This window comes from Equus przewalskii, chromosome 1 (assembly GCF_037783145.1).
Source record: "Equus przewalskii isolate Varuska chromosome 1, EquPr2, whole genome shotgun sequence".
Taxonomy (NCBI): Eukaryota; Metazoa; Chordata; class Mammalia; order Perissodactyla; family Equidae; genus Equus; species Equus przewalskii.
The window spans coordinates 150,129,896-150,156,605 of NC_091831.1; the positions used below are offsets into that span (position 1 = coordinate 150,129,896).

The following is a 26,710-nucleotide window of genomic DNA, read 5'->3' on the forward strand; positions in this document are numbered from 1 at the left end:
TACAGATAAGGCAACAGTCTATATTCCTTTTCATTACAAGTGGGGTCATTTATGGGTCTCAAACCTGAATAAAATACAGGTAACAATCTAAATTCAATAATGACAATAAAATACTTTCCATTTTCCAAGTCTCATGGTAATAAATATTTACATTCTTAAAAATAATTTTTGATCTTTGTTTTTTTTAAAAAGACATAACATGCTCAAGGATACAGAGAATATGGAAAAAATCATCACTTCGTTTAAGAGATCAAATGGTAGTATAAAACAATGCTCTTACATATTAACCAGTTAAAGAATGTTATCATCAGAGTCTAATGTGTTTACTTCAAAGATGACATTCAAGTATGTTATTTAGAACACTATGCCTAATGTATCTATCAAGAAGTAAGCACTGCTATCGAATTTTTCTAGTTTTAATATCTTCTATATCCACCACCACCTCCTCCATATGGATCTCCGTACCCTCTTCCACCATAGCCCCCTCTTCCACCATAGCCCCCTCCTCTTCCACCGTAATCTCCCCTCCCACCATAATCTCCCCTGCCTTGGAAACCTCCTCTACCACCACCTCCCCCACTTCCTCCCCACCCTCCACCCCCTCCCCCACCACCTCCCCAACCCCCTCCACCTCCCCAGCCACCTCTTCCACCCCCACCACCTCCTCTACCACCACCTCCACCTCCACCGCCCCAACCACCCCGTCCACCGCCTTCTTGTCTCTTTTGCCAAGGGGGCATTTCCGGGGGTGGTGGTTCAATTTCATTTGGTCGTCCTCCCCTGTCGGGCACCCTTCCCATCAGCACCTGCGTGAAGAAACACTTTCTTTCAGTTTCTAATATTTTAAAAGTAAAAACTTACATAAAGGATTCAAGTGATATTGAAGTTATTGTTCTAATAAAGGAACAGAAGCCAAATATTTAAGGACATGAAAGTATCAGACATGGCAGTATGAATTAATATTGAAAATATGTGATGTATGACAAATTCCTCAGCATTTGGTATTATTTTTACACAATCTGAGGGAATATTTCTGAAACTTAAGAGTTTGTTGATTTTCTCTTGTATAAATGTGTTTAGCAAATTCTGTAACAAATGTAGTATCTATCACACTTAAGAAATTTTTTCAGCAAAATACTTTGAATATGCATAAACTGCATACTCTACATTAATTAACTTCATATCCATTTATATAACAACTCTGGGCTTCCCAGTGCCATTGATTTCTTAATGAATTATCCAATAAAAGAATGTATTTCTGAGCACATTTTATTTCAATAAAGTATGAGGTATATATGATAACGTGGATATGAGGTCAGAGATGAATATAATGATTATAATCCAAGGTATCATGGCAAAGATATACAAGGATTCTCAACAAACAATTCCTTTCTTACGAGAAATTTAAGCTCACCAACTTTCAATGAAACTAGTCACTACACTATTACAAAGAAAAAAAAGACCTGATAAATTTATTTAACCATGCTTTACAATATTTGAAGCATAAACCAAGGAAGAGTTTGGTTTAGGTCCCTAACCTTCTATAGAAAGGAGCTTCTTTATGCGCCCATGAAGAGAGAAAGACAGATAGCGGTGAGGAGGGTGTCCTTCACCCACTAAAGCCAAGGGGAAGCCAACAGCTCCTGGCTAGTCTCTTTCAGGAAAGAAGTTAAACAGTAGCTGCCTCAACTAAAATGACCTACGAATCACTTGGGTTCTACTTTCACTGATCCTCTATGTTTTAGTAATTTGTCATAAATAAAATATAAAAAGCACAACATGCTCACTGTGGGGCAAGGTTCAAAGTATACATACATTCTTTGAAAGTCAGCAATAATGTCCTAATTATCAAATCCAAAAATTAGCTTGTCTTGGTTGTTATTCGCACTGATCTCTCTACCAAATATCTTATGCTGGTGGGTATACGGGGATGGTGCTCCAGGAAGTGATCATAAGATTGCCCTCAAATAATTAGACTATAAATTATAAACTCAGAAAAGAGATGGGCAATGTCACTTAAAGGAGAACTCTCGATCCGGCAAGACCAGATTATAACTTGATGCAAGATATTAAGTAACATATTTAAAGACAGAGCACCTTCAGACGACAGAGGAGGTTGATCTAAAATGAAAGCGAAGAGGCACAAACACTAGTGCTTAACTTAGCAATAATTAGTCAATTGCCTTTAAATACAACCATCTCTCTGGCAAAGTGTGCTGTATCAAGGATGCCTTTCTAACTATAGTGAGTGAGAAACGAGGTTTTAAAATTACTCAAATCCCGTATTGCTGATTTTTTGCTCTTCTGTAATCAAGTTCACCTTAAAGTACATCATCCAAATGGAGAATACATGCTATTCAAGCTGACATTACTATTCTAGATTATTGTTGTTGCTACTGTTACAAAGTGAACAATTCAGACTCTGAGTTTCAGACCACTATCAGAGAAATGCATCTAGACTCTGAATCAGGAAACAGAACCTCCAAGAGATTCAGTAACTTCCCCAAGGTGATTCCTCTAAAAGCAAACAACAGAGCTAGGATGTGAACCCAGATTTGTATGACTCCAGAGCACGTACTCTTCCCTTTACACCAAGGATATAAGCAATCTGTCAGTACCTGAAAAGATTCTTACAGACTTTTCCTGACAAAAAATGATTACATTCGTGGAAAGAAGGCAAATTAGTTCTTGCTAAAGCTATTAATAAAATAAATTCTTAATTCCCCTAATTCAGATAAAACTTCAGTTCCATTTATGAATACAGAAATTCAAATGGACACGTACACACAACAGTGAACTAAGCCTAGAGCAACTGAAGCCCCTCCACCACACCCCTTTTCTAGGAGTTTAACCAGGATGTAAAAGAAAAATGGATTAAAATCTGTAAAAACATCAAACGAGGATATTATAAATTCATTCTCCACTGTCCTGAAAGAAGAACCAACCTTATTAATGGCACATGCCGTCTTCTCCCGGCTGGTGCCACTACTTGTCCTAATGATCTTGGACAGATCTTCACGAGCAGCAAGTAGATGTGCCAATGTAATTGTTGTCTTCGGTGACAAAGCATAACGCTTAGGCTGGTAAATTCTTGCTATGTCGTCTGTTTTTACCTAAATAACAAAGATTAGGGGAAAAAAGGAAAAGAACATTTCAATGAAAGAGCAATGACAATCAGAATCATCAGAAAGAAAAAAAAAGGAGATAATGCACAAGAAATAGAAAAGAGGAAAACATTCAAATATCTGATAATTTGTAGGCAGAATGAAAAAACCAGACCAACAGATGCTAAAAGAATACATAACTATCAGTAACAACTCATTTAAAAAGTAACACAAGAAAGATTCCACTCATATTAACACAAAACAAAAGAACTAAAAATAGCTTTACCAAAAGCACATACAGGACCTTGAAGAAGAAAACATTAGTAAATCTCATCTTACAAAAACAAAAGGAAAACTTGAATAAACGGAGAGAAATACCAAGTTTCTGGATGGGAACATTGAGTATTGTCAGTTTTCCCCCAAATTAACTTAGAGGTTTACTGTAATCCTATTGGGATGGTTTTTGAGAGGATGGAAAAAAAAAGATCTAAAGTTAATCCAGACACTAAATAGGTAAGCATGACTCAAAGAATTTTAAAAAGAAGAGTTCTACTAGATACTAATATACAATATGAAATTATTTCATTGTCGTAACAGCTAACATTCAGTGAGTACTTTTTAAATGTGCCAAGATACTGTTCACTTAGTCACTATTTCTTTAATCATCAAAACATCCTTTTAGAGTGGTTCTTTTTATTATCCCCTTTTGCAGACAGAAAAAAAGTGAGGCTTAAAAAGCTTAAATAGTTTCCCCAAAATACAGCGAGAATCTCAGCTTTGCCCACTTACTAATAAAGGTCTATTTGACCCCCAAGCACAGGTGTACAGATAACAGTCTACCACCCTACCTCAGTCTAATTCAATGGAACTTGGGGGAAAAAACAGATTCATTAAACAAAATAGGTAACTGAGATTCAGAGCCTGACAAATGTATGAATGCGATAAATGACAGAGGAGGCATCAGAGGTTAGCGAGAAAAGGGATGAATTATTTTTTAAATGGTGCTGGAATGAACTGTTGGCTATTTGTAATAACAATAATAATAAGGCACACCATGTAGAACAAAGAGAATTCCAAATACAATAGAGTTCATTGTTTAAGGTTTTATTTTAAATTGAAAAACTTAACTGTATTACAAAAATTAAAGTTTCTATACATCAAAAAACATAAAAGAAAACCAAAAGACAACTGGGGAAAATATTTTCAACAAATAAAGCAACTGGCTAACTTCCTTAATATATAAAAAGCTCAATCAAAAGGAAAACAGGAAGACTCAAAGGGGGAAAAAAAAGACAAGACACAAATAGAAATTTCAAAAAAAGAGGAAACTCAAATGACTAATAAGCTTGTGAAAAAAAGTTCAACTTTACCAATAATAAAAATATACAAAATTAAAACAATTTAGTCTTTTTTAACCATCAAGTTAGCAATAAAACTGATAATATTTTAAATATTAAAGAGAAGACAAAATTTCATTTACCCTACTCATAGGAGTTTAAATTCATACAAACTTCCTAAAAAACAATTTGACCATGTGAATCTAGAGCATTGAGAGTCACAACCTTTGACACAGTAAATTTTCATTTAGTAATCACCATAAGAATATACTTTGAAATTTACAAATAAAAATTATACATAGTAATATTCCTGGTGTTAGTTAATATAGGAAAAATGTATAAAAAAAGACAGTTAAGTAAATTATGGCATCACTATATGATAAAATATAATGCAGCCACAAAAAGGATGCTGAAAGGAAGTAATATTACATCCAAGAACATAGACGAACCTTGAAAGCATTATGCTAAGAAGCCAGACATGAAAAGCCACATATTGTATGATTCCATGTATATGAAACGTCCAGAACAGACAAATTCAAAGAGACAGAAAGTAGATCTTAGTAGTGGTTACCAAAGAAGGGAGGTGGGGGTATTGGGAATAACTGCTAGCAGATGCGTGTTTCTTTTCCAGGTAATGGAAATGTTCTGGAATGAGATAGCGGTAATTGTTACACAATACAGTGCATACACTAAAAATGACTGAATGCTACATTTTAAGAATGGTAAATGATATCTCAAAAAATAGGAAATAAATTAAAAATTAATTTTAAAAAGAGTATTGAAATAGGGCTTTTAGAGATATGGGACAATGATCACAATATATTCAGTGAAAAAGCAAACTATAAAATTATGTTCACAGTCTTATCTCAATACTAGCAAAATAATAAAGAAAAGAAACTAGATTAACCATACTAATAAATGTGAATAATCTTTTTGAAAGCAACTCTGGAGTATGCATCAAAAGCATTAAAATCACATATATTCTTTGAACAAGAAATTCCACTTTTAGAAATATATCATAGACACAACCAAAAATTTAACTGCCAAGGATCTCATTAAAAAGTCAAAGAAAAGAACATGTCAAAACTCATTTGTTTTGGATTTCTCTGTAAATTTAAGGCCAACATTGGGAACATCCTCTAAGCTAGTATGTTAAGACACTTTTAATGCACTACTTTTAACAATTGCTTTTTATCATTCAAATTTTATCAGGTTAAACTGGAGACCCAACATGTATACAACCCCTACTAAGTTTCTGGAGGTCAGTAAAACTGGTACCTCCCACACATCTGACCTCTATTACATTTCCTGAGGTCAGCAATCATGTCATCTACTTCTTTGGTAACTCACAGCTCTTAGAGAATCTGGGCTTCTTGCATATAAGAGTCATTTCAATGACATGGATACACACACACATCTTTGGAGTTTATCCTGCTGCGCATGCAGGAGAGAAAAACAGGCTTTATCCATCTGAGAAGCTGACTAGGAATTACAGATACAGAAATCTTCTAAAAATGTTCTACACCTAATCATAGAATATTGAGATGCTCATCCAGAACCAGGTACCATCATAGCACTCGACACATATGAGGTGCTGAATAAATCTGTATTCAAAGAAAATAAATGAATGACAGTCTTCAACTCTGCCTTATAGCTATACTATTACTATGCTAAAAAATTTTTCTCTGAAATAATAACAGTTTTCACCAGCAACCCTGTTCTAATCACTCTTCAATTTTCTGTATCTGTCTGCCAGGGATCTGGAAGGAGACTCCATGTACAATACCCATGACAGAGTATTTCAAGGTAATGAGTCAGATTGAACACACTAAATTATAAAAACGTATACATATACTATAACAAAGAGAATGGAAAAGAGGGATACAGATAAGAGGGAACCAACATCTCAGAAAATGAAATCTGGAGCTGAAAAGTGAGGTCAACTCAGTCTATTTGTGGAACAGTCTATTCCTCTGACCCCTGGTGCCAGGCTGTCACTCCTTCTCCCCTGGCCAAACGAAAAAGGTGTGGAGGAAAAATGAGTTTCTTTCTTGAAAAAATTAGCAGCTAGAGGCAAGACTTCTACAGGTTGGCATTAAGAATTCCCACAGCACAACAGCCAGACCCAAAGCTTGACGTCAATAATCCTTATCAATGTCTATAGTTCCCAATCAGTTTTTCAGTGCCTTGCTCTTAACTCTGGACAACCAAGGACCACTACGCATTTGAAGAAAGCCACCACAAGAGAGACGGAGACAAAGAAAAACAAACAAATCATTACCCTGGAGAAAACAGAAAACTGAAGGCAAAAAAAATTTTTCTTAATTTTTCATCCCCATTCAAGAAGAAAGCACATCCATAAAAGAAGGGGAAAAAACAAAAAAGGAGAATTCAAAAATCAAAAAGGAATTCCTGGAACTTAAAAAATAATGGCAGAAACAAAAAGTCAATATCAAGTACAAAACAAAATTGAGGACACTTCCAAGAAAGTGAATCAAAAAGGGAAAGAGATGTAAAATGAGACAAAAAATAAAGCAACTTAAGTAGATCTATTCAAGACGTCCAATATCTGACTAACAAGAGTTTCAGAAAAAGAAAACAAAATAAAGAAAAGGGAAGAAATTAATAAAGAAAAAAATAATAAAAGGTAAGATTGTATGGATTGAAAGGCCTACCCAGTGTTTAGCACAATGAATAAAAAAAGACCCAGACCAACAAACATTGTGAGATTTCAGAACTCCAAGGATAGAGGAGCCCAAAAGCTTCCAGAAAAAAATAAAAGGTCATCCCAAAGGACAGAGAATGGCATCAGGTTTCTCAAAAGCAGCATTAAATGCTAGAAAACAACGAAGCAATGCCTCCCATATTCTTAGAGAAAAATGTTTTCACCTATAATTTTATGTTTATCCAAACGATCAATCAAATGTGACAGCAGAATAAACATATTTTCAGAATGCAAGAATTCAGAAAATCACCTCCTAAGCATTCTTTGTTAGGAAGTTATCTGTGGATTTACTATAGCAGAATGAGGGAATAAACAATGAAAGAGTAGGCCATGGGATCCAGGAAATAGTGCAGCATCCAAGGATAACCACGCAAACAGCTAAGATTGCAACTGGAAGATACAAGCTTTTGGGAGGTAAAGTATACAGAAAATGGAGGACTCATTAGAATACCTGATTTTAAAGTATATATAAAAAGAGAAAAAGAAGCAGTAGCATTTGATAGAGAAACACAATGCAAGAAAAAATCCAATGAGAAAGAAGGTGAGACATCTGGTAAACTGAATAATGGCCCCCCAATGTCTACATCCTAATCCCTGGTACCTGTGAATATGTTACCTTGCAGACGCAGATGTAATTAAGGATCTTGAAATGGAAAGGTTATTCTGGATTATCTCGCTGGGCCCAATGTAATCATAAGGATCCTTATATGAGAAAGACAGGAGTGTCAGAGACAGGAGAAGGTGATGTGACAATGGAAGCAGAGAGAAATTGTGGGAGATCCTACACTACTGGTTTTGAAAATGGAGGATGAGGTCAAGAAGCAAGGTACACAGGTGGCATCTGGAAGCTAGGAAATGCAAAGAAACAGATTCTTTCCTGAAGCATCTAGGAGGAATGTAATCCTGCCAATACCTTCATTCTAAGACTTCTGATCTCTAGACCTATAAGAGAATAAATGTATATTATTTAAGCCACTAAGTTTCTGGTAATTTGTTACAACAGCCATAGGAAACCAATACAAGACACAACATGGAGAGAGAGAGAGAATAAAGAAGAGCCAAGATGACGACCAAAACAGCCCAGCAGACAGCAGAACCCAGACAACCATCCTGGATGCTCCCGCCCAGCCCAAGCACCAGCTTACTAAAGGTGCGTAAGTGATCGCAGTGATAAAACACAGGCAGAAGAACTGTCCAGTTAATCCAAAGAATATAATAACACCTGAGAGTATCAGGCACCAGATTTACCTTCACACCTGGAACAACTACAAAACTGGACAACCCATGTGAACTAGAGATTTTGAGACACTGGACATCAAGGAGCACAGGACAGTGACCCCTGAAACAGGGGAAGCAAATAAGGTGAGCCCTATAATTATTTCAGCTTATCTAGACTATGATGCAGGGTAGGGCAGGGGATCCCAGACAAGGTCTGAGTACAGGTTAAAGGCATAAAAAGGGAATGAAGGCAAAGAGCTCTCTAGAAATGTATCTGAAGATATTCCTACTTGGGAATGCCCCATCCCTGACTGAAACACTCTCCACAGCTTTAAAACACTTGTAAGAAGACTTGTTCAGGCATGCGTATTACCTGTTCCTATTTCTATCTCCTGCTTTCTTGACCATTTGCTCACTATATCTATCTCACTGTTTCATATGATGCCCTTTCTTTTATGCACATCCTTGCATAAATCACAACATCTATGAGTTTAAAACAAATGTGAAAGATATGGGGAGAAATTAAGGTATTTGCAAACAGGGATTTATACAAGACCAGGATGATTATATAAGACTGGTAGTAGGCCTGGGCATGTGCATCAGACAGTGATATTGTGCAAATGTGACTGTTACATAGTAACAGACGAGAGAGCAGGCAGAGCTGTCACAGAGTACCACCTGCAGGACACAGATGGGAAAACAGCCTTACCTTTGCTCTATCAGACCATCCAAAAGACTGCACTGTCACATCTAATCGTTTTATCAACATCCGCCGGCGGCACTCATATTCACAGGAAAGAGCATCGTTGATTCTTTCCAATTGTTTCTAAAGAATTTGGAAACAAAAATCATAAGCTTTAGATTCATGATGCACAGAAAAGAAACTTGAAAACTATAGCCAATACTTCCTACTAATTCAAAAGATACTATACTTGATGATCATTTCCTGAACCCACGAGACTTTACAGTAAATTATTTAAATAATACAGAGTATTTGATAGGACATTTATGATATTCAGAAGATATTAAACATATAAATTAAACTCTAAAATTGGTAGCATTTATCTCATCTTCAACCAAACGTTAATTTAAGTGAAATGTCTACTTGCTAAGTGTTTGGACGAATAAGGAATAAAAACACCAATAACTTCCCATCTTGTTGGCTTTGAGCTACTATACTTTTCAAATCACAACTATGCTAACATATTAGGGACTGTAAATACTCCTGACCAGGTATTTTTAAAATTAATAATGTGATTGAAGAAATTTTAGGACCTATTACTCTAGAGTATCAATCCATTCTAGTTCTCCAAAGTAATAAATGCATGCTATACATTGTAAAATCTAGATGTCCAGTTATAAAATTAAGTTGTATTTACTAATTTAATTACATAAAACTAATAAAAACGGGGAGGGGGGATTTACCGCCTGTTCCAGAGTCAAATCAATTTTCAGCAGTGGTTTTCCCACATGATTTTTCTGGACTTTTGAGAGAATATCTTTCACCTAAAAGTAAATATAAAAGATTGTAAAAATGTATATCCCTAATTTAAAACAACCTTATTCTTGCTTAAAATGTTGTTCTGAATGCTAGAGAATAAATAAAACATTAAGTTGAAATAATTAAAATATACCTTCACCTACCAGGAAAGAGTAACACTACAATGCAAACATCTTTTTCAAAGCGTAAGTTATATATTTATCCAAGCTATAGAACATCTTCTTTTCCAGAATAAGAAATAATGTACACAGACAACCAAAAAACTAGTCACTAAAGGTTTTACTGTAAGAATCTGTATGCTTTATGTGAAATAATTTTGGAGTTTCTTCATCAGATAGCACTGTCTTACATCTTGGTAAATTCTCAAAAAAGATGCTAAAACCTTTGAAAAGCACGTTCATTTTTCTCAATTAAAAGCTATGTCCACATTCTAATTGTAAATATTCTGGTTTTGCTCTTCAGCAAGACAACACAGGACAACAAGCCTTCTCAGTTACAGTCACCACATACCACTTCATGACTTTTGCAAAGTCTCTAATTTGAATTACTTGAAACATTTTTATTTTGGTGAACAAGATATTAGGCATTTGCTTTTGCTTTAGCAATGTTAAGGGTCATTCCAATAACAGCAATTTATCCTGAAGAAAATGACTGAGAAGTGACAGCCTAAGCTGGGCTCACCCCGCTAACTGGAGAATCCTTCATTATCTAAAGAAAATACTTAAAAACTGCAGAAAATATTTACAGTTTCTTGGTTATAAGGTAACTAGTGAAAACAACAAAGAGCAGTTCAGATTTTGAGGGGTATGAAGCTTATTTAACCTTGGGGGCACGCTAAGAAAAAGAATTAAAAATTATGAAGACAAAATTAGCTTTGAGGCTGGTGGCAGTAATGCGGAGTGACTGTGACTGGGCACAAGGCTTCTGTTGAGGGTACTGGAAATGCTGTAAAGCGAGATTTTTGATGATGATTGTACTCTGCAAACATACTAAAACTCACTGAATTATACTCTTAAAGTGGGTGAATCTTATGGCACATATATTTATCTTCAGAAAGATGTTTTTAAAAAATTAGCTTAGAAAGAACTTGTACTACTGAGAAACCCCAAAGCTTAAGCTTTATTAGCTTCACAGCAAATCTACCTCTACAACAACAACTGAAATGCTGACACGATTCTTACATATTATAAAGAATTATTAACTTATTTTCTTAAAATATACCATTTCTATGCAACTATTGTAAATACTTCCAATTTTGATTGTTATTTCATATACTAAAAGTTTTAGTTGTAACTCCTCACACAAGAGGGCTTCTGAATGCAAACTTGTAGTTTCTTACATGTAATCACATTCAGCTCCATTCTCAGAATTTCAACATCAGGTAACAGTTTTAGTAAGTTTGAGAATGACTTGTGTCAGAGAGGGAGTTAAGGCACAGACTCTGGAGGCTGACTGCCTGGGTTCGAACCTCAGGTCTACCACTACTACTTAGAAACTTGCTTGTCTAATTTATTAAATCTTTCAGTACCTCAGTTTCCTACCTCATTATAGGTGATGTGAGAATTAAATGAGTTATTACATATAAACATTTAGAATAGTAAATGCTATACGTTTGTTGTTATTATTACTATAATTACTTTTGATTTATATTTGAACAGTTTCAAGTTGGAAAATAATGATCATTTTCTTCCCCAATGGTAACAAAGTATCTTCTGGACATGTCACATGTAGAAGAAAGAAAATATGGAAATTTTTGCTTCTGATACAAAGTGAATGGAGAAGGAAGTCCTTTAGGTAAATATTTGGCCACGATGGCCACAACAATAGCTACCTTATAATTAGCCTGCCAGCATCTAACACAGGCATTACAGCCTGCTTCAAGTAGGGACAAGAGAGGTTTGAGGATATTGTTAATATTAACTAAAACCCATAAAACGGAAAAGCCTCTTTGAGATATGTGGAAGCACTGGAAGATTAGGAAAAGCTCAGAAACCTGTTTCACTTTGAAATAGTCCCAGACATTTTAGCCAACCCCAGATCATTCTTAATCCAGAGAAAAAGGGAAAAAAAACTCTGAAGAGTATCTTGTTAACTCCAGAACAATGTTTTTGACCTGGGATTCAAACATTTATTTTTTGGTTTGCAAATTCTACCAAAAACAGTTTTTAATATTGTCTTTTCATCTTAATGATATTCAAATTTTCTTACTTCATTCAGATAAATCTTATTTTTCAGTTCATAAACTATCAATGCAAAAGAGAACTTTATTCAAGGATTTAGTTTAAAGCAGCATGTCTAAAAGTGGAGTTTTAGCACCTATTCTTGAGAGTGAGAATTTTCTTTTCCTTTAAAATGAATCCTGTATTATTCCTCTAGAGGACTCCTACAAATCCTAGGAACTAGGCCAGAATTTGGTCTGCAAGAGTGGCATTCTCTCACATTCACTATACAATGAATACTTATCCACCAGAAATTGTGCTTGCTCACTGCTGAAGACAACCATATTGCAATTCTATTAACAACATCCACTGAAAAAAATTTTAGTTTGCCTTTGACTCTCTAGGATAACTCTATTTCTTTCATTATACTGTAATCCAACCTTGTTTAGGAAAGAGATCCTTAAATTTGCAAAGTGTTTCTATCACGGCAAACTCTTGCAAAGCCTAAGGGCACTCACTCATTAAGATCGGCTTCCTGAATATTAGCTATAGTCAAGTCAGCCCACATACATATTAACTCCAAATGCAAAATTTAGTTTACATGAAGATAAGCTTCTTGAAATTGAATGTAAATCTTACACTTAAAGGAAATATTTTCATTTTTAATACAATATTTACATGTCAGCATTTAGTGGAATTTTTGGGAAATGAAAAATAAAACAAATACAATACCTTTGATTCCACTTGGTTTAGCATAAGCGGAATGTCAGAAGTCGTTGACTTGGGTACACCAAGGGTATCACAGATAGCTTGAACTTCCTGATATATTTCACTATTTTTATCTAATTGAGAATTTTTACATTTCTTGTTCTGTAATATCTGTAAAGCTTGAAGTTCTGTACTTAAAAATACTATAATAAAAAAAGAAAAAGAAATAATGTTAAAATGTACAAGGAACTCCTTAAAAAAATCTCACTTCTGGGTATATATCCAAAGGAAATGAAATCAGGATTTCAAAGAGATCTGCACTAGCATGTTCACCACAGTATTGTTCACAACAGCCAAGTTACGGAAACAACCTAAGTGTCCTTTGACAGATGAATGGATAAAGAAAATGTGGTACATACATACAATGGAATATCATTCATCCTTAAAAAAGAAGGAAATCTAGCCATGTGCTACAACATGGATGAAGCTGGAGGACACTGTGCAAACTGAAATAAGCCAGACACAGATGGACAAATACTACACAACATCACTTTTACAAGGAATCTAAAATAGTCAAACTCATGCAGAAGCTAGAGGTGGTTGGCAGGGTCTCGGGAGAGGGGCAAACAGGGAGTTACAAGCCACAGAGTTTCAGTTACACAAGATGAATAAGTCCTAGAGATCCACTTTAAAGCACAGCACCTACGGTTAACAATACTGGAACGTATACTTAAAAATTTGCCAAGAGGGTAGATCTTATGTTAAGTGTTCTTATCACAAAACAAAATAAGTATAAAGGGGGCAGAAGGAACCATAAAAAAAAAAGATAGTGCCTACTGATAAACAGTTTTAAAGTCCAACAGAAGGGACCCACCAGTAAATCAACAATTTAAGAATGCATAAGAATGTGTAAGACACTGATTTACAGACTTTTCCATGTAATCTATACGTGACAGTCTAAAGAGCCCACAAAAAGTTAAGACCAATACATATCAAACTTTGCTTATGAGGACTATGCCGAGGTTCCTCTGATTCCAAAACTTCACTAAAACAGGTCACCAGTTCTTCAAACATTTATATTTTGTACAGAACCTTGGCTCAAGTCCTTCTTTGTTCTATGGAAACATGCTCTATGTAATAGTAGAAACAAGAGCTCAGTCCAGTATTTAGAATGCTAATCCATGCAGGTGGTAAACAATATAGTGTTTAAAAGTCTTCCCACCATAGATTCTCAGATTCCCCCGCCCCAGAGGGAATCACCATTATTAGTTTCTTGGCTATCTTTTCAGGCATATATGTGTATGTATATTTAGAATACATATCTACCATCTAAGCACATTTCTTTTTTTTTTTTCTTGAGGAAGATTAGCCCTGAGCTAACATCTGCTGCCAATCGTCCTCTTTTTTGCTGAGGAAGATTGGCCCTGAGCTAACATAAGTGCCCACATTCCTCTACTTTTTATATGTGGGACACCTGCCACCACATGGCTTGATATGCGGTGCATAGTCCGCACCCAGGATCTGAACCGGTGAACCAAAGTGGAGTGTGCGAACTCAACCACTATGCCACCGGGCCGGCCCCACTTTTCTTTCTTTTATACAAATAAGAGAATACTATACATGTTCTGTATATTTATTGTTATCTTAGACATCATTCCACATCAGTAACATTTGATCTATTTTCATTCTAATGGCTAGATAGTGGTATCCCTGCAAAGATGGACCATTTCTATTTAACTACTACAAACAAAGCCTTAATGAACATCTTTTCATTGTACACTTAGGGAAATAAATATGTTCCCAGTCACACAGAATTGCCAAGTCAAAAGACAGGTGAATTTCACTTATAATATTGACAATTTGCCATTCTAAAAGGTTGTACCAGTTAATCTCCCACCACACTCTAATACCTATGGTATATGAGAATGATTACTCCTCCAAACTTGTATGACGACTTTTTTTTTTGGTATTTGCTCCCCTGGTAAGTAAAAAATGGTATCCTGTCATTTTATCTTTGTAACTCTTTAACTGTGAGGGATACTGGGCATCTTTTCAGGTTTAGAAGCAATTTCTTAAAAAACTTTTCTGGGGGCCAGCCTGGTGGCGCAGCAGTTAACTTCGCACGTTCCGCTTCAGTGGCCCAGGGTTCGCCTGTTTGGATCCCGGGTGTGGACACAGCACCGCTTGGCAAGTCATGCTGTGGCAGGCATCCCACATATAAAGTAGAGGAAGATGGGTACGGATGTTAGCTCAGGGCCAGTCTTCCTCAGCAGAAAGAGGAGGATTGGCAGCAGATGTTAGCTCAGGGCTAATTTTCCTCAAAAAAAAAAAAAACTTTTCTGTAGAATGCCTGTTCATTTCTTATGTACTTTACACATTTTTCCAGTGAGTTTTTCTCTTTTTCTTCTTGACTTATAAAGCTCTCTACATAGTAAGGAATTTGGCCCTTTTAATTTTGTACATGTCACAAACACTTCTAAGAACAACATAAAGAAGCTTATTACATCAATATGTTTTAAAGACAAACTAAAGACAAAGATGGAAAAGATGCTGATAAGATTGTGAATTGGTATAACCTTTCTGGAACAAAATATGGCGATATAAATGTAGACCAGAGATAAATATTCGTAATATTTTTTAAATGTTCATAATCTTTGCCTAAGTTAAAAGCAACCAAATATATGAACAAAGAAATTAATTCAAAATAGAAAAAAATCCAAATACCCCCAAATTTGAAATCTAGTAAATAAAAATGTTATATCCATAGCATAGAATGTTATGTAGCCAATTTAAATTGTTTTTTCAAAAAAATATTAAGTGACGGGGAAATGCTAACAATACACTAAATGAAGAGGCAGAGAAGGAACTGTACCTGCAACAGAATCTCAATCTTACTTAAATGTGTATGTACAAAGGAAAAGGAAATTCCAGAAAGTTATTCATGATTCTCTCTGGGGAGTGAGATTGTAAACGATTTTCTTCTTTACAATTTTATCCACTTTAAGATTTCTATGATGAGTATGTAATTTTTTAACACATAAAATTTACCACTCTAGCTATTTTTAAGTGTACAGTGGCATTACATACACACACACTGCCGTGCAACCGTCAACACCATCCATCTCCAGAACTGTTTCATCTTCCCCATCTGAAACCCTGTACTCATTTTACACTAACCCCTCATTTCACCCCACCTCCCGCACATGTATTTTCATAATCAGAAAAAACTATACCAATTCCTCTTATATAGCCTCTTTACTTTTACTTGTACCAGAAACTTTTATTACTATTATTGCTGAGTTTCTTAGCAGCTAAGGAAAAAAGGGAAACAAGAGATTACAGTTCCTCTAGGCCAGTGCTTCTGAGCTTCCTTCCTGTCCCAATATACCTAAGGGTTACTGACCTCCCATTAATAACAACGGTTCATTAAATCAGTGACTCGCACCAAATGGGAGGAAGATGGGGAAACAGTGTAAGAAATGGGGGGGGAGAGGTACATAATTTTTATCCCTTTCCTCAACACACACAAGGTAATTCAAATGTCAATCCTTTTTCATTACCACTAGTTAAAATTACACACGATTTCTGCTCTAATGAAACAAACATTACTAACACTACAGCCTAGGAGGAATATATCACATGGGGCTTTTCATAAATGGTACAATCTAAAATAATAGAAATCTCCAATGACAGAAGATGTTAGGAAAATTCTTTCAAATGGGTTGTTTGCAGAACTTTCAAAAGAGCACGAAATTACACTGACTGAAATAAAAAAATTTTGAAAGGACACAATACAAATAAATGGATCTATTATTTATAGTAATTGTTTGGATATAGAGTAATCTATACTCCAAACTCACCTGACAAAAAAAGGCCACACTCACTAGAATTCAAGTGGCCTGAGGGCACTTTTTTTTTAAATGATATATCCCTAGTGCCTGGAGCAGTTTCTCATACAATACTAGGTGATTAATAAATATTTCTGAACCAATTATCATTCAGTGCCTATCACTAAAAATGAGATCTAATAATCTGCTTAGCAGCGTAGTTTCAGAAAGTTTTAAGATTAAATAAGACTTTGGAGATCACCAACTTTAGCCATCTAGTCATAAATGCTAAGAGATGAATTAGGTAAAGAAAAAATTACTAAAATACTATATAAATCACAAACACAGGCATTCTATATTGGCCAAATAATTCATAAGTACTAGAAATCTTAGATGTGGCCGAGTGGTTAAGTTCACGCGCTCTGCTTTGGCGGCCTGGGGTTTCACCGGTTCAGATCCTGGCTGTGGACACGGCACCACTCATCAGGCCATGCTGAGGCGGCATCCCACATGGCACAACCAGAAGGACCTACAACTAGAATATACACCTATGTACTGGGAGGCTTTGGAGAGAAGAAGGAAAAAAAAAAAAAGGAAGATTGGCAACAGATGTTAGCTCAGGTGCCAATCTTTAAAAAAAATTAAATCTTAGAATGTATATTAGTAGAATTTATATAATATTTATATAAATATCTCTGAGTCAGCTTCATCTTTTAAGTCAAATTTTAAAGTCTTTTTAACAGAGAAAACGTCTAATGCCTCATTAATGAAATTTTATAAATTTTGACTTGAAAATAACAAAAACCAGATCAAACACGTGCATTTAAATGTTCAAAGAAAGATAACTTACACAGAAGTTTCAAACAGTCGTCCTTCTTTTTTAAACGGTCTTTAATATCTCCTGATATGAGTACGGAATATGGACATGCCATTTCTTTTAAAAAACCACTTATCTCAAGCTGGAAGCTTTCTAGATCATCTCTCCCTTTAAAAAGAAAAATCATAAAACATTTATTGAATATTTACCATATTATCTGAGACTTTAAAATATACCACTAGTTGATTTCAATTTTACATTCAATTCTAAATTTTGACTTTGACATTAAATCCTTACATGTGTGACTCCAAAGCTTAGGTAAACGTAACCAAACAATTTCTGCATACACAAAGTAACACTTAAGTTTAAGAACCTAAGTATCAGGGCCAGCCCGGTTGTGCAGCGGTTAAGTGAGCATGTTCCGCTTTAGCGGTCCAGGGTTTGCCAGTTCAGATCCCAGTTGTGTACATCACACCGCTTGACTAAGCCATGCTGTGGTAGGTGTTCCACATATAAAGTAGAGGAAGATGGGCACGGATATTAGCTCAGGCCCAGTCTTCCTTAGCAAAAAGAGGAAGACTGGCAGCAGATGTTAGCTCAGCGCTAATCTTCCTCAAAAAAAAAAAAAAAGAACCTTGGTGTCTAATCATGAGATTATGAATAATTTTGTATCTAAATCCCTAAGTATTTTCCAATAAACTTTAGACTTTCCATAAAAGTAGATAAACTGGAAATATTCTATGTTAGTAACTGAAATACTAACAGCATTATTATGGCTATAATTATTAACTGGCTTCAGAGCAAATGACTCATTTCTATTTTACTTCTATGGATTCAGATAAAAAATGCAATCATCTAATTAAGCCTCACTGCTCATCTTTCTTTCATAATCTAATTATGTAGGAACTTGTGTCATGTTTTCAATCCAGCTTATTTTACTTTGCTTCAAGTGAATTCTATTAGATTTGGGAAGGAAAAAAACAATTTAAAAGTAATGATAGTTCAGAAGGGAAGGCTAGTTCATCCCCTAGCAAATGCCCAATATTTTTCTATTTTTCATTTTAGTACACTATCTGAAGTTCTACCAATGAAAGACCCACAAGGACTCCAGTTACCAAGACAATAATGAATTAAACCTTTGCGAGCTAGTACAGGAGTTTTTATAAAAGTATTCCCATATGAATCCATGTCCTGAGTTATAGGCTTGGTAATATGACTTAAAGATTACATGTACTTTAAAAAAAAAAAACCCTTAATTCAAAATAAACGGTATTCAAAAATTAAAGTTTTTAAATAATCAAATTCAGACTTGACTTTTTCTAAAGAATAATACTAAGGTTAAGACAAGAAGTAAACAGTAATTGTTTATAATTTTATACAAATTTAAGAACCAATTTTGGACTAATTAATATACAATTTAGTCCAAAGATATTTAATATCATACTGAAGTTCATAATTTTAATGATTTTTCTTTGTATAGGGGCACATTGTAGATAAAACCGTAAATCATAAGCTATCATTTCATTTTACAATTAAACAGAAAAATAAATAAAACACAGCGGCAATACCAGCTGAAGTGATACTTTCTTCCAAGTTGCACAATGATTTTATCTGAGAGCCTAACCAAACACAGAGCTCTGAAAATTCAGGCGAAGACAGTCCACCCTCCGCTGCCTTGGTAAGGGCTTGCTCTTCTAACAGTGGTCCCTTGTACCTAGAAAGAAGACATGAAAGGTTAAAAAACAAAACAAAACCTAACACTCTAAATCAAGCCCTGCTGCCTGTTTTTGTAAATAAAGTTGTACTGGAACACAGCCATTTACAGATGGTCTCCGGCTGCTTTCACACTGCAATGGCAGAGTTGAGTAGTTGTGACAGAGACAGTATGGCCAGAAAAGCCTAAAATTTTTACTATCTGGTCTGTTGTAGAAATGGTTTGCCAATTTCTGCAATATATAATTAACATTTGGCTTTTTTTCTTTTCTCTTTTTGAAGAAGATTAGCTGTGAGCTAACATCTGCTGCCAATCCTCCTCTTTTTGCTGAGAAAGACTGGCCCTGAGCTAACATCCGTGCCCATCTTCCTCTACTTTATATGTGGGACACCTGCCACAGCATGGCTTGCCAAGCGGTGCCATGTCCACACCCAAGATCCGAACCAGTGAATGCCAGGCCGCCGAAGCAGAACGTGCGAACTTAACTGCTGTGCCACTGGGCTGACACCTGGCTTTTTTTTTTCCCTATATTTTAAGATTTCTTAGTAAAATCATCAATTTTAAGATAAATACTACATGTAACACAAAATCACACAGAGCAGAGCCTAATAACCTTACACTAGTTAGAAGAATAAGAAAAGGAAATACAATGAAAAAAGAACAGATGTAAACTTTAAATTTAAAAGTGTAAAGCTGAAAAGAACTTATGAAATTTTTAACCTAAATCATTTATAATTATAAACACTGCTACAAAATGTATTTAAATAGAACCTTAGTTTTCTGGTCATTTTATATATTATCTTAATTGAATTAGATACCAGTTTTATTTTTCTTTCTGCAACTGAGCTTTAACATTATAAACTTATAGATTTTAATATACATGATGGGTTTTAATCCACTGCAGCTATTTTTCTTTTGATATCTAAACTGTCCTATCTCTGGGTAGTGGGAGCCCATTCACTTTGGCCGAGGAGTCCTTTGACTTGTCCCCAGTATTCTTTGAATACTTTCTTCGCTTTCCATGACAAGACGTTCCTGTCCTATACCTGTAATCGCCCATTTCTCCAAGAAGCCCCAATTCTTTTTCACGGTATTTAGGGTACACAACCTGCTACTAAAGGTTAGTCACAGTATCTGCACCTCTTTAAGAGAAATTACAGCAGAAGTTCACATTGCTATTTCCAATTCAAATTTACAAGTGTAGAGTTTTTACTTATTTTGTTTTGTATTATTTCTGTTTTCTCTTACAATGAAAATTCTGGTTTCTAATGACATTTATGTAATCCTAGTATATATAAAAATAGATACAAATTACATAGTTTCAGAATAGGGAAATCAGCATTATTACTAACAATAAAATTACTGAAAACTATTTTTTTAAATCTTTGGAATAATTCCAGTAAGGATGTATAGAAAAACAATTCCTTTCCATGTGATTCAACTGCCTATTTCATATATCGATAGACATTCATTCATTTTGCTTTTAATTTTTAGAGATTTGTCTCTCTCTGTTTTGATTTCATTTTTATTTAATTTTGCTTTATAATTATGTCAAACATTTATATGGTCTCAAAGTCTAATTTACAAAACAAGGTACATTCAGACAAATCTTGCTTGCAATCTTAATCTTGTTCCCTCTACTCTATTCCCGCCTTCCCCAATAGGTTACCATATTTATTAGTTTTGGGTTGTCATTCCGATAATGTTAAATATAAATATACATATTTCTCCCTTTTCAGATAAAAAGTAGCCTACTACATACTGTTCTATTACTTTCTTTAAACACACACACATTCACACACACACATTTACGTATCCTAGAGATCAGCAGAGATACTACTCAATCACGTTTATGGTTGTATAGTACTCCACAGTCTGGAGGCACCATATTTGGTTCACCATGCCCCCACTAAAGGACAATGGGGGTATTTACAGTGTTTTGCCATTATTAAAAAAAATTGGCAAATTTTTGTCAGTGTATATCAAGGATAGTTTCCTAGAGGTGGGATGGTTGAGTCAAAGGGTAAGTGGATATGTAACTTTGCTAGATATCATTAAATTTTCCTTTACGGGGTTATACCATCAAGGCATGAGAGTATGCATTTCCCCTAACTCACCAAAGTGGTCAACCATTTAGATTTTTGACCATCTGGTATTTACATTTCTCTTAGGAACAAGGGTGTAAATCTTTCTTATGTTTAAAGGCCATTTGCATTTCTTTTTCTCTGACTTCTCTGGTCATATCTCATGAAGGGTGAGTATTTTCAAATTCTCATTTTGCCAGTAAGAAATTAAGGCTTAACGAGGTTAGAAGACCCGCCTCAAGGAGCAGGCCAGGCCCAGTGCTAGGTCTGTGTTTATATATAAATTTATTTATTTAGAATTCATTTAATCTCTATAGCAATGCTTGAAGTTAGTATTATGCTGATTCTGTGGCATTAGAAGATAAATAACTAAGTGATGACACTAGGATTTAAGTCCAGATTTGACTCCAAACACTCCATGTGAACTCTCCAAGTTCTGTTTACACTAATAAGGAAACTAAGCAAGTAAGCTGGCCAGGTAATGCAGCCAGATAAAGGCAGAGCCGCAACCAGACCACTGTCCCTGCTCCTCCAGCCCAGACTGGCTCCTCTACGTATTACCCTTCCTCCACGTCTTAACGTGCCCTTCAGTGAGATTTAACAGTAAGCACCTGATCTCCCCCTACTTGCCTTCACTTCTGCAATAAAGCAATAACCATAAACTCTTGAATAAACTTTATTCAAATTGTTGGCAATAAGTTATTTTCACTGAAATGCCAATAAGAAATTTCAACAAAAACTGATTAAATCATCCAAAAATACTGTATTTAGAGGAGAACCCCTTCCCACTTTCCTTAATGCCTCAACTCATCAAATCAGGCAAAAATAAAAAGAAGAAAAAATAAATGCATTTAACAAACCTGAGCATCTAATAACAACCATAATCATGATAGCACCTAACATTTATAAGCTACTCTTATGCTAGGCCAGTGTTGTCTGTTTTATGTATATTACCTCATTTAATTGCCACAATATCCTATAAGATAGGTATTATTATTATTATGCTCTAGTTTGCTCCATATATTCTTATTTAATTAGGAAAGCGCTACTCTTATTCCAAACACTGGGGACACCTCCCCTCAGGCCTAGACTCCCCCAGGGCCACATACACTGGGACACAGTTGATGGTCTGACACTATTTCAAGCTGAGTGATCCAAATCTTCAGGTCATTAGAGCCACTGGCAAACCTCCATAAAGACACAGCCTAATTTATCTTCTGTTCTCTGTTTTCATCAGCCAGCATATAAAATACGAGACTCTTTCTTTGCCCCTGTCATTTACCCACCTTCTAACTTGCCTCCAACCCAGCTCTTCACTTCTCCTTGCTTCCCAAACTCTTCTACTATGTTCCATCCATAAACAACTCTCCTAGATTATCAGTCTCTTCCCAGAAAGATTATCCCTACCACCTGTAGCTTAGGCTATTTTACTCTCTCAAGTTCCTCAAGGTCAGATTGTAAAGTTTCTGCCCTTGCTTCCCAAGACAGCATCCATATCATTGCTCCTCCATTATCTTATAAAGATCTCCGACTCTCTCCAGGCTCAGGCCACTCATATTTGCCATCCTCTTTTTCCTGTGGTTTTCAGCTATCAATCTCTTGGACACTCTCCCACATTCCCTGTGCTCAGTTTTCCTCTCCATCCTTATTTTTGCCATTATACTGAGTTTCTTTAAAGTACATATGTATACCCTCACCAATACTCTGAGCTCTTAATTCCCTAACTTCCTCTTTTCCAACCTCGGCACTACACGTCAGTGAACCAACCCCTAGATCTTGCCATCACCTGGAACTACACCACCTTCGAAACCACTAATTCAGATATGTCACTCCCTGACCACAATCTACTACCTATAGTTTCAGCTTGCTCTTTCAACCACTCTTCTACAACTATTCTGTAATCTCACCTCCACCTCCATTCCATTGGTCCCTCTGCAATCTCTTTATTTATTAGCTCCCTGCTGTCTTCACTTTCTTTCCTATGCAATTTAGATTCCAAGGTGTATCATTTCATTTTGGGTCTCAATACTACCTACTGAAGAAATGAATCCTTGAGACCATCAACTCCTTCACTCTAATATCCAGGCAGTCACTAAGTCCTGTAATGCACATCTTTCCATTTCCAGTGCCACTAAGTAAACGGCTTCTCGCCTAGACTACTACTAATCGTCCACTCCATTCTCTACCTTGCCAACAGAAGTAACTTTTCAAACTAGACATCTAATTACTCCCTCTTGTATTTAAAATCTTCAATTATGTCCCACTGCTGTTATGACAGAACAAAATCCACAACACAGCCTAAAAGCAGCTGCACGCCCTGGTCCTCTCTGAACTCTCCAATCTAGTCTCCACCACTCTGGTCCTTGCTCTCTGCCCTCCAGCCACACTAGCCTCCTTCCAGTTCTTCTAATACAGCACGCTCCTTCACACTTCAAGGCCTTTCATAGTTTGTTCTCACTATAAGGGCACCTTTGACCTCCTTTCCCACCCAACCTCACCTAGTTAACTCCTATTCACCCTTCCTATTTCAACTCAAAGGTCAATTCTTCAGGAATCTATCACTAACCCCTAAGACTACATAGGTCCTCCTGTCATGTTATGTCACACTGTTATTTTCTTATAAAACATTTACAGTTTATAAATATTTGTGGGATCATGTCTGTTTCTCCACTATACTGTAAGCTCCACAAGGACAGGGACTATCTATTTTGCTAGTCACTGACTTCTCAGAACAGTGCCAAATATAGAGTTGTGCTCAACAAATATTTGAAATAAACCTCCCTCCATAATGGTGGTTTCTCAATCTTGGCTGTGAAGCTTTAGAAAAACATGCATGCCTATACTGCACCCCCCAAGATCATGATTCAGTCATTTTGTGGTAGAGAAGAGACTGGAACATTTTTCATAAGCTCCACATATGATTTTGATGCACAGCTAGGGCTGAGCTCCACCATTCTACAAAATCAGACTGCCAGAACTGAAAGAGACTTCTGAAATCATCTGCTCCAGCCTGCTCCTTTCAAGGGGAGGAAATTAAGTTCTTCCTATCCTGTTTTCATTTATCATATATCACTAAATTGTTCTTTCACAGAGATTTTTCCCTTTTAATTCCTCCCTTTAACATTCTATTTTATCTGACAAACTAAAGTACTTTCACTGATATCCTAAATGTTTTTTTTCCTCCCCAAAGCCCGAGCATATAGTTGTATATTCTAGTCGTAAGCCCTGCTAGTTCTTCTATGTCAGCCACCACCACAGCATGGCTACTGACAGACGAGTGGTGTGGTTCTGCACCCAGGCACCAAATCCAGGCTGCCAAAGTGGAGTGCACTGAACTTCAACTGCTAAGCCTTCAGGTCTGGCTCCTAAATGTTTTAATCACAATAGAAAGTGCATTATTCACAATCTACATGGATATTTTAAAATACAGTGTGCGATTACTTACATATTGTAAGTAAACAAACTACTCTTTTTTTCACATCTCATTATCATTATAGGAAAATTCAAACTTCAAAATCTTGTGCTCAGATAAGGAAAAATCAATTCCAAAGTGTATAAATTGTTTTACTTTCCAGACTGAATAATCTGAAACTAATTTTCCTTGATAAAAGCCAAGATCATAGCAAACCTCATTTTTCAAAACACCTATTATAAACAAATTCAAGGAATGAAGGAAGAAAGCAAGCAGTGACTTCTCCTTTTTCCTAAACTATTTACAGAATCCCACTATTCTTATCTAGAGTACTTGGAAGCTCAAACTGTTTGGGGACTAAACTTCTATTCAGTATTTTAAATTCTTGCTTTGGTTACTTCCTTAACCAAGTTAAGTGAAAATTTCCAAGAGATTTCACAGATGTAAAAATGCCCCCTAAATAATCACTAGTTCTATTCTTTCATTTGACAAACATTTATTCAGGATCTACTAAGTTGCAAGGCTCTGGAACAGTGGGTCATTGCAAAGTAGGTATTATCAGGGTCCAAAAGATTAGCAGTTGACACAGGCCCAAGAGCAGTTTTAGGCAAAAAATAAAGTGGGGTGAGGGAATTTCAAGCTTCACAGTAGCCCTGCAAAGGCACAGCCATCCCATTCACACACTGGAGCACTGGCAGGGCAAACAGCTATGCAGATGGCTCCAATCTCTTTAATTCACGGGTCTTTTTTGACTCTCAACTATCTGGCTCTATGCTTCCCTCTGTGTACTCTTTTCTTTGAACTTTTCTTCATTCATTTACCCATTCATTCAACCACTATTTATTGTGCCAGACCCCGTTGTAAGATGTTGCTGGAACATGACAGATAAGGCACCTGTTTTCCTGGAGCTGACTTGGCGGGGGCGGGGAATCAAGCAACAATAAATAAATGGGCAGGACAAGATAATCTGGGATACAGCAAAGGGCTGTGAAGAAAAGATAGGATGAGGCTGAGGGAAGGACTATGTTGCATGTGTTGATGCTCAGGCTTGCAACTGTTAACATCATCCCAGGAGTTCTTATTACACTTAACCCTCTGAATTGTAAATACCAGTAGACTCTTTGTAGCCCCACGACTATGTTAGCTACTAGGAATCTGAAAACTGTCTTTTTGGTATGCCTAGCACAGAAATACGCATTCATAAATACATATTAACACCCAGCTAATATGTTGTTCAGGAACGGATGAAATGGTTGAACGGGCTCGCAAGTGAACTGAAACGCTCTCTCCGGTCAAGGCAGCAGGAGAGATTCACCCCGAGGCCTAATTAAGCCACAGGTTGCACACCGTGAGCGACGACAGTCCCCAGCCCGGGTTCCAGCCCCTCCCCCAGGGCACGACAACGACGTCAACACAAACAGCCCCACGGGCAGGGCCACGCCGCCCGGAGCACCGGCGCCGGCCGGCCGCTGGGCGCCCCCGCTGCGGGCCGGGCTGTGGAGTCCCGAGGCCAGGAGCCTGGAAGAGGGGCCATGCGCCCCGGCCCCGCTCCTCCCCCAAACGGCTGTCTCTCCCGCCTCCCGCTTAACTCCGTCGGCGCCGGAGGGCGCGCGGGCCGGAGGCCTGCACCGAGCTCCGAGGCCGCGGGGTCCCCGGGAAGGAGCCTGCAGCAGCCAGACGGCGGAGAGCTCACGTCTTCGGAGAAAAGGCGTCCTCAGGAATACTCACCCCAGCGCCTCCAGGGTGTCCAGCACGTCGCCCTCCATGGTAGGTTCGGGCCCCGGCTCCGGCCCTCTCATGGTCCTGCGGCCCAAAGCTGTTCGGCGCTCTAAGGAGCCCGCCGGAAACTGGCGTCACGGCGCCAAGGTTCCGGTCGCCGTCTCGACGCGGGCTGCCTAGGAGCCCTGCGGACTGGGGCGCGGAGGTTCCCAGCCCGGAGGGAATCGACTTAGTGCCTAAAACCGCTTTATGTAACAGTATTTTTAAAAATAATAACAACAGCAAGTAATAGTAATAAAAAGGCATCTTTGTGTTGGGTCTTATCTGTGTATTGAAATCAGACTCAGCGAACATCGTGATTCTCTCCTACTTGTTCTCAACCTTT

General features: G+C 36.8%; 1 protein-coding gene across 1 annotated transcript; it reads right to left on the reverse strand.

Moving 5' to 3' along the window:
* FAM98B (family with sequence similarity 98 member B) lies at positions 1-26,477 on the reverse strand. The gene is made up of 8 exons (XM_070625611.1): positions 26,335-26,477; positions 18,965-19,110; positions 17,430-17,564; positions 12,777-12,955; positions 9,810-9,890; positions 9,094-9,210; positions 2,946-3,113; positions 1-806 (listed from the first exon to the last, which is right to left on the reverse strand). The coding sequence occupies exons 1-8, from the start codon at positions 26,403-26,405 to the stop codon at positions 417-419; spliced, it is 1,287 nt and encodes a 428-aa protein (XP_070481712.1). The 5' UTR covers positions 26,406-26,477; the 3' UTR covers positions 1-416.
* Positions 26,478-26,710: the final 233 nt, after the last annotated feature.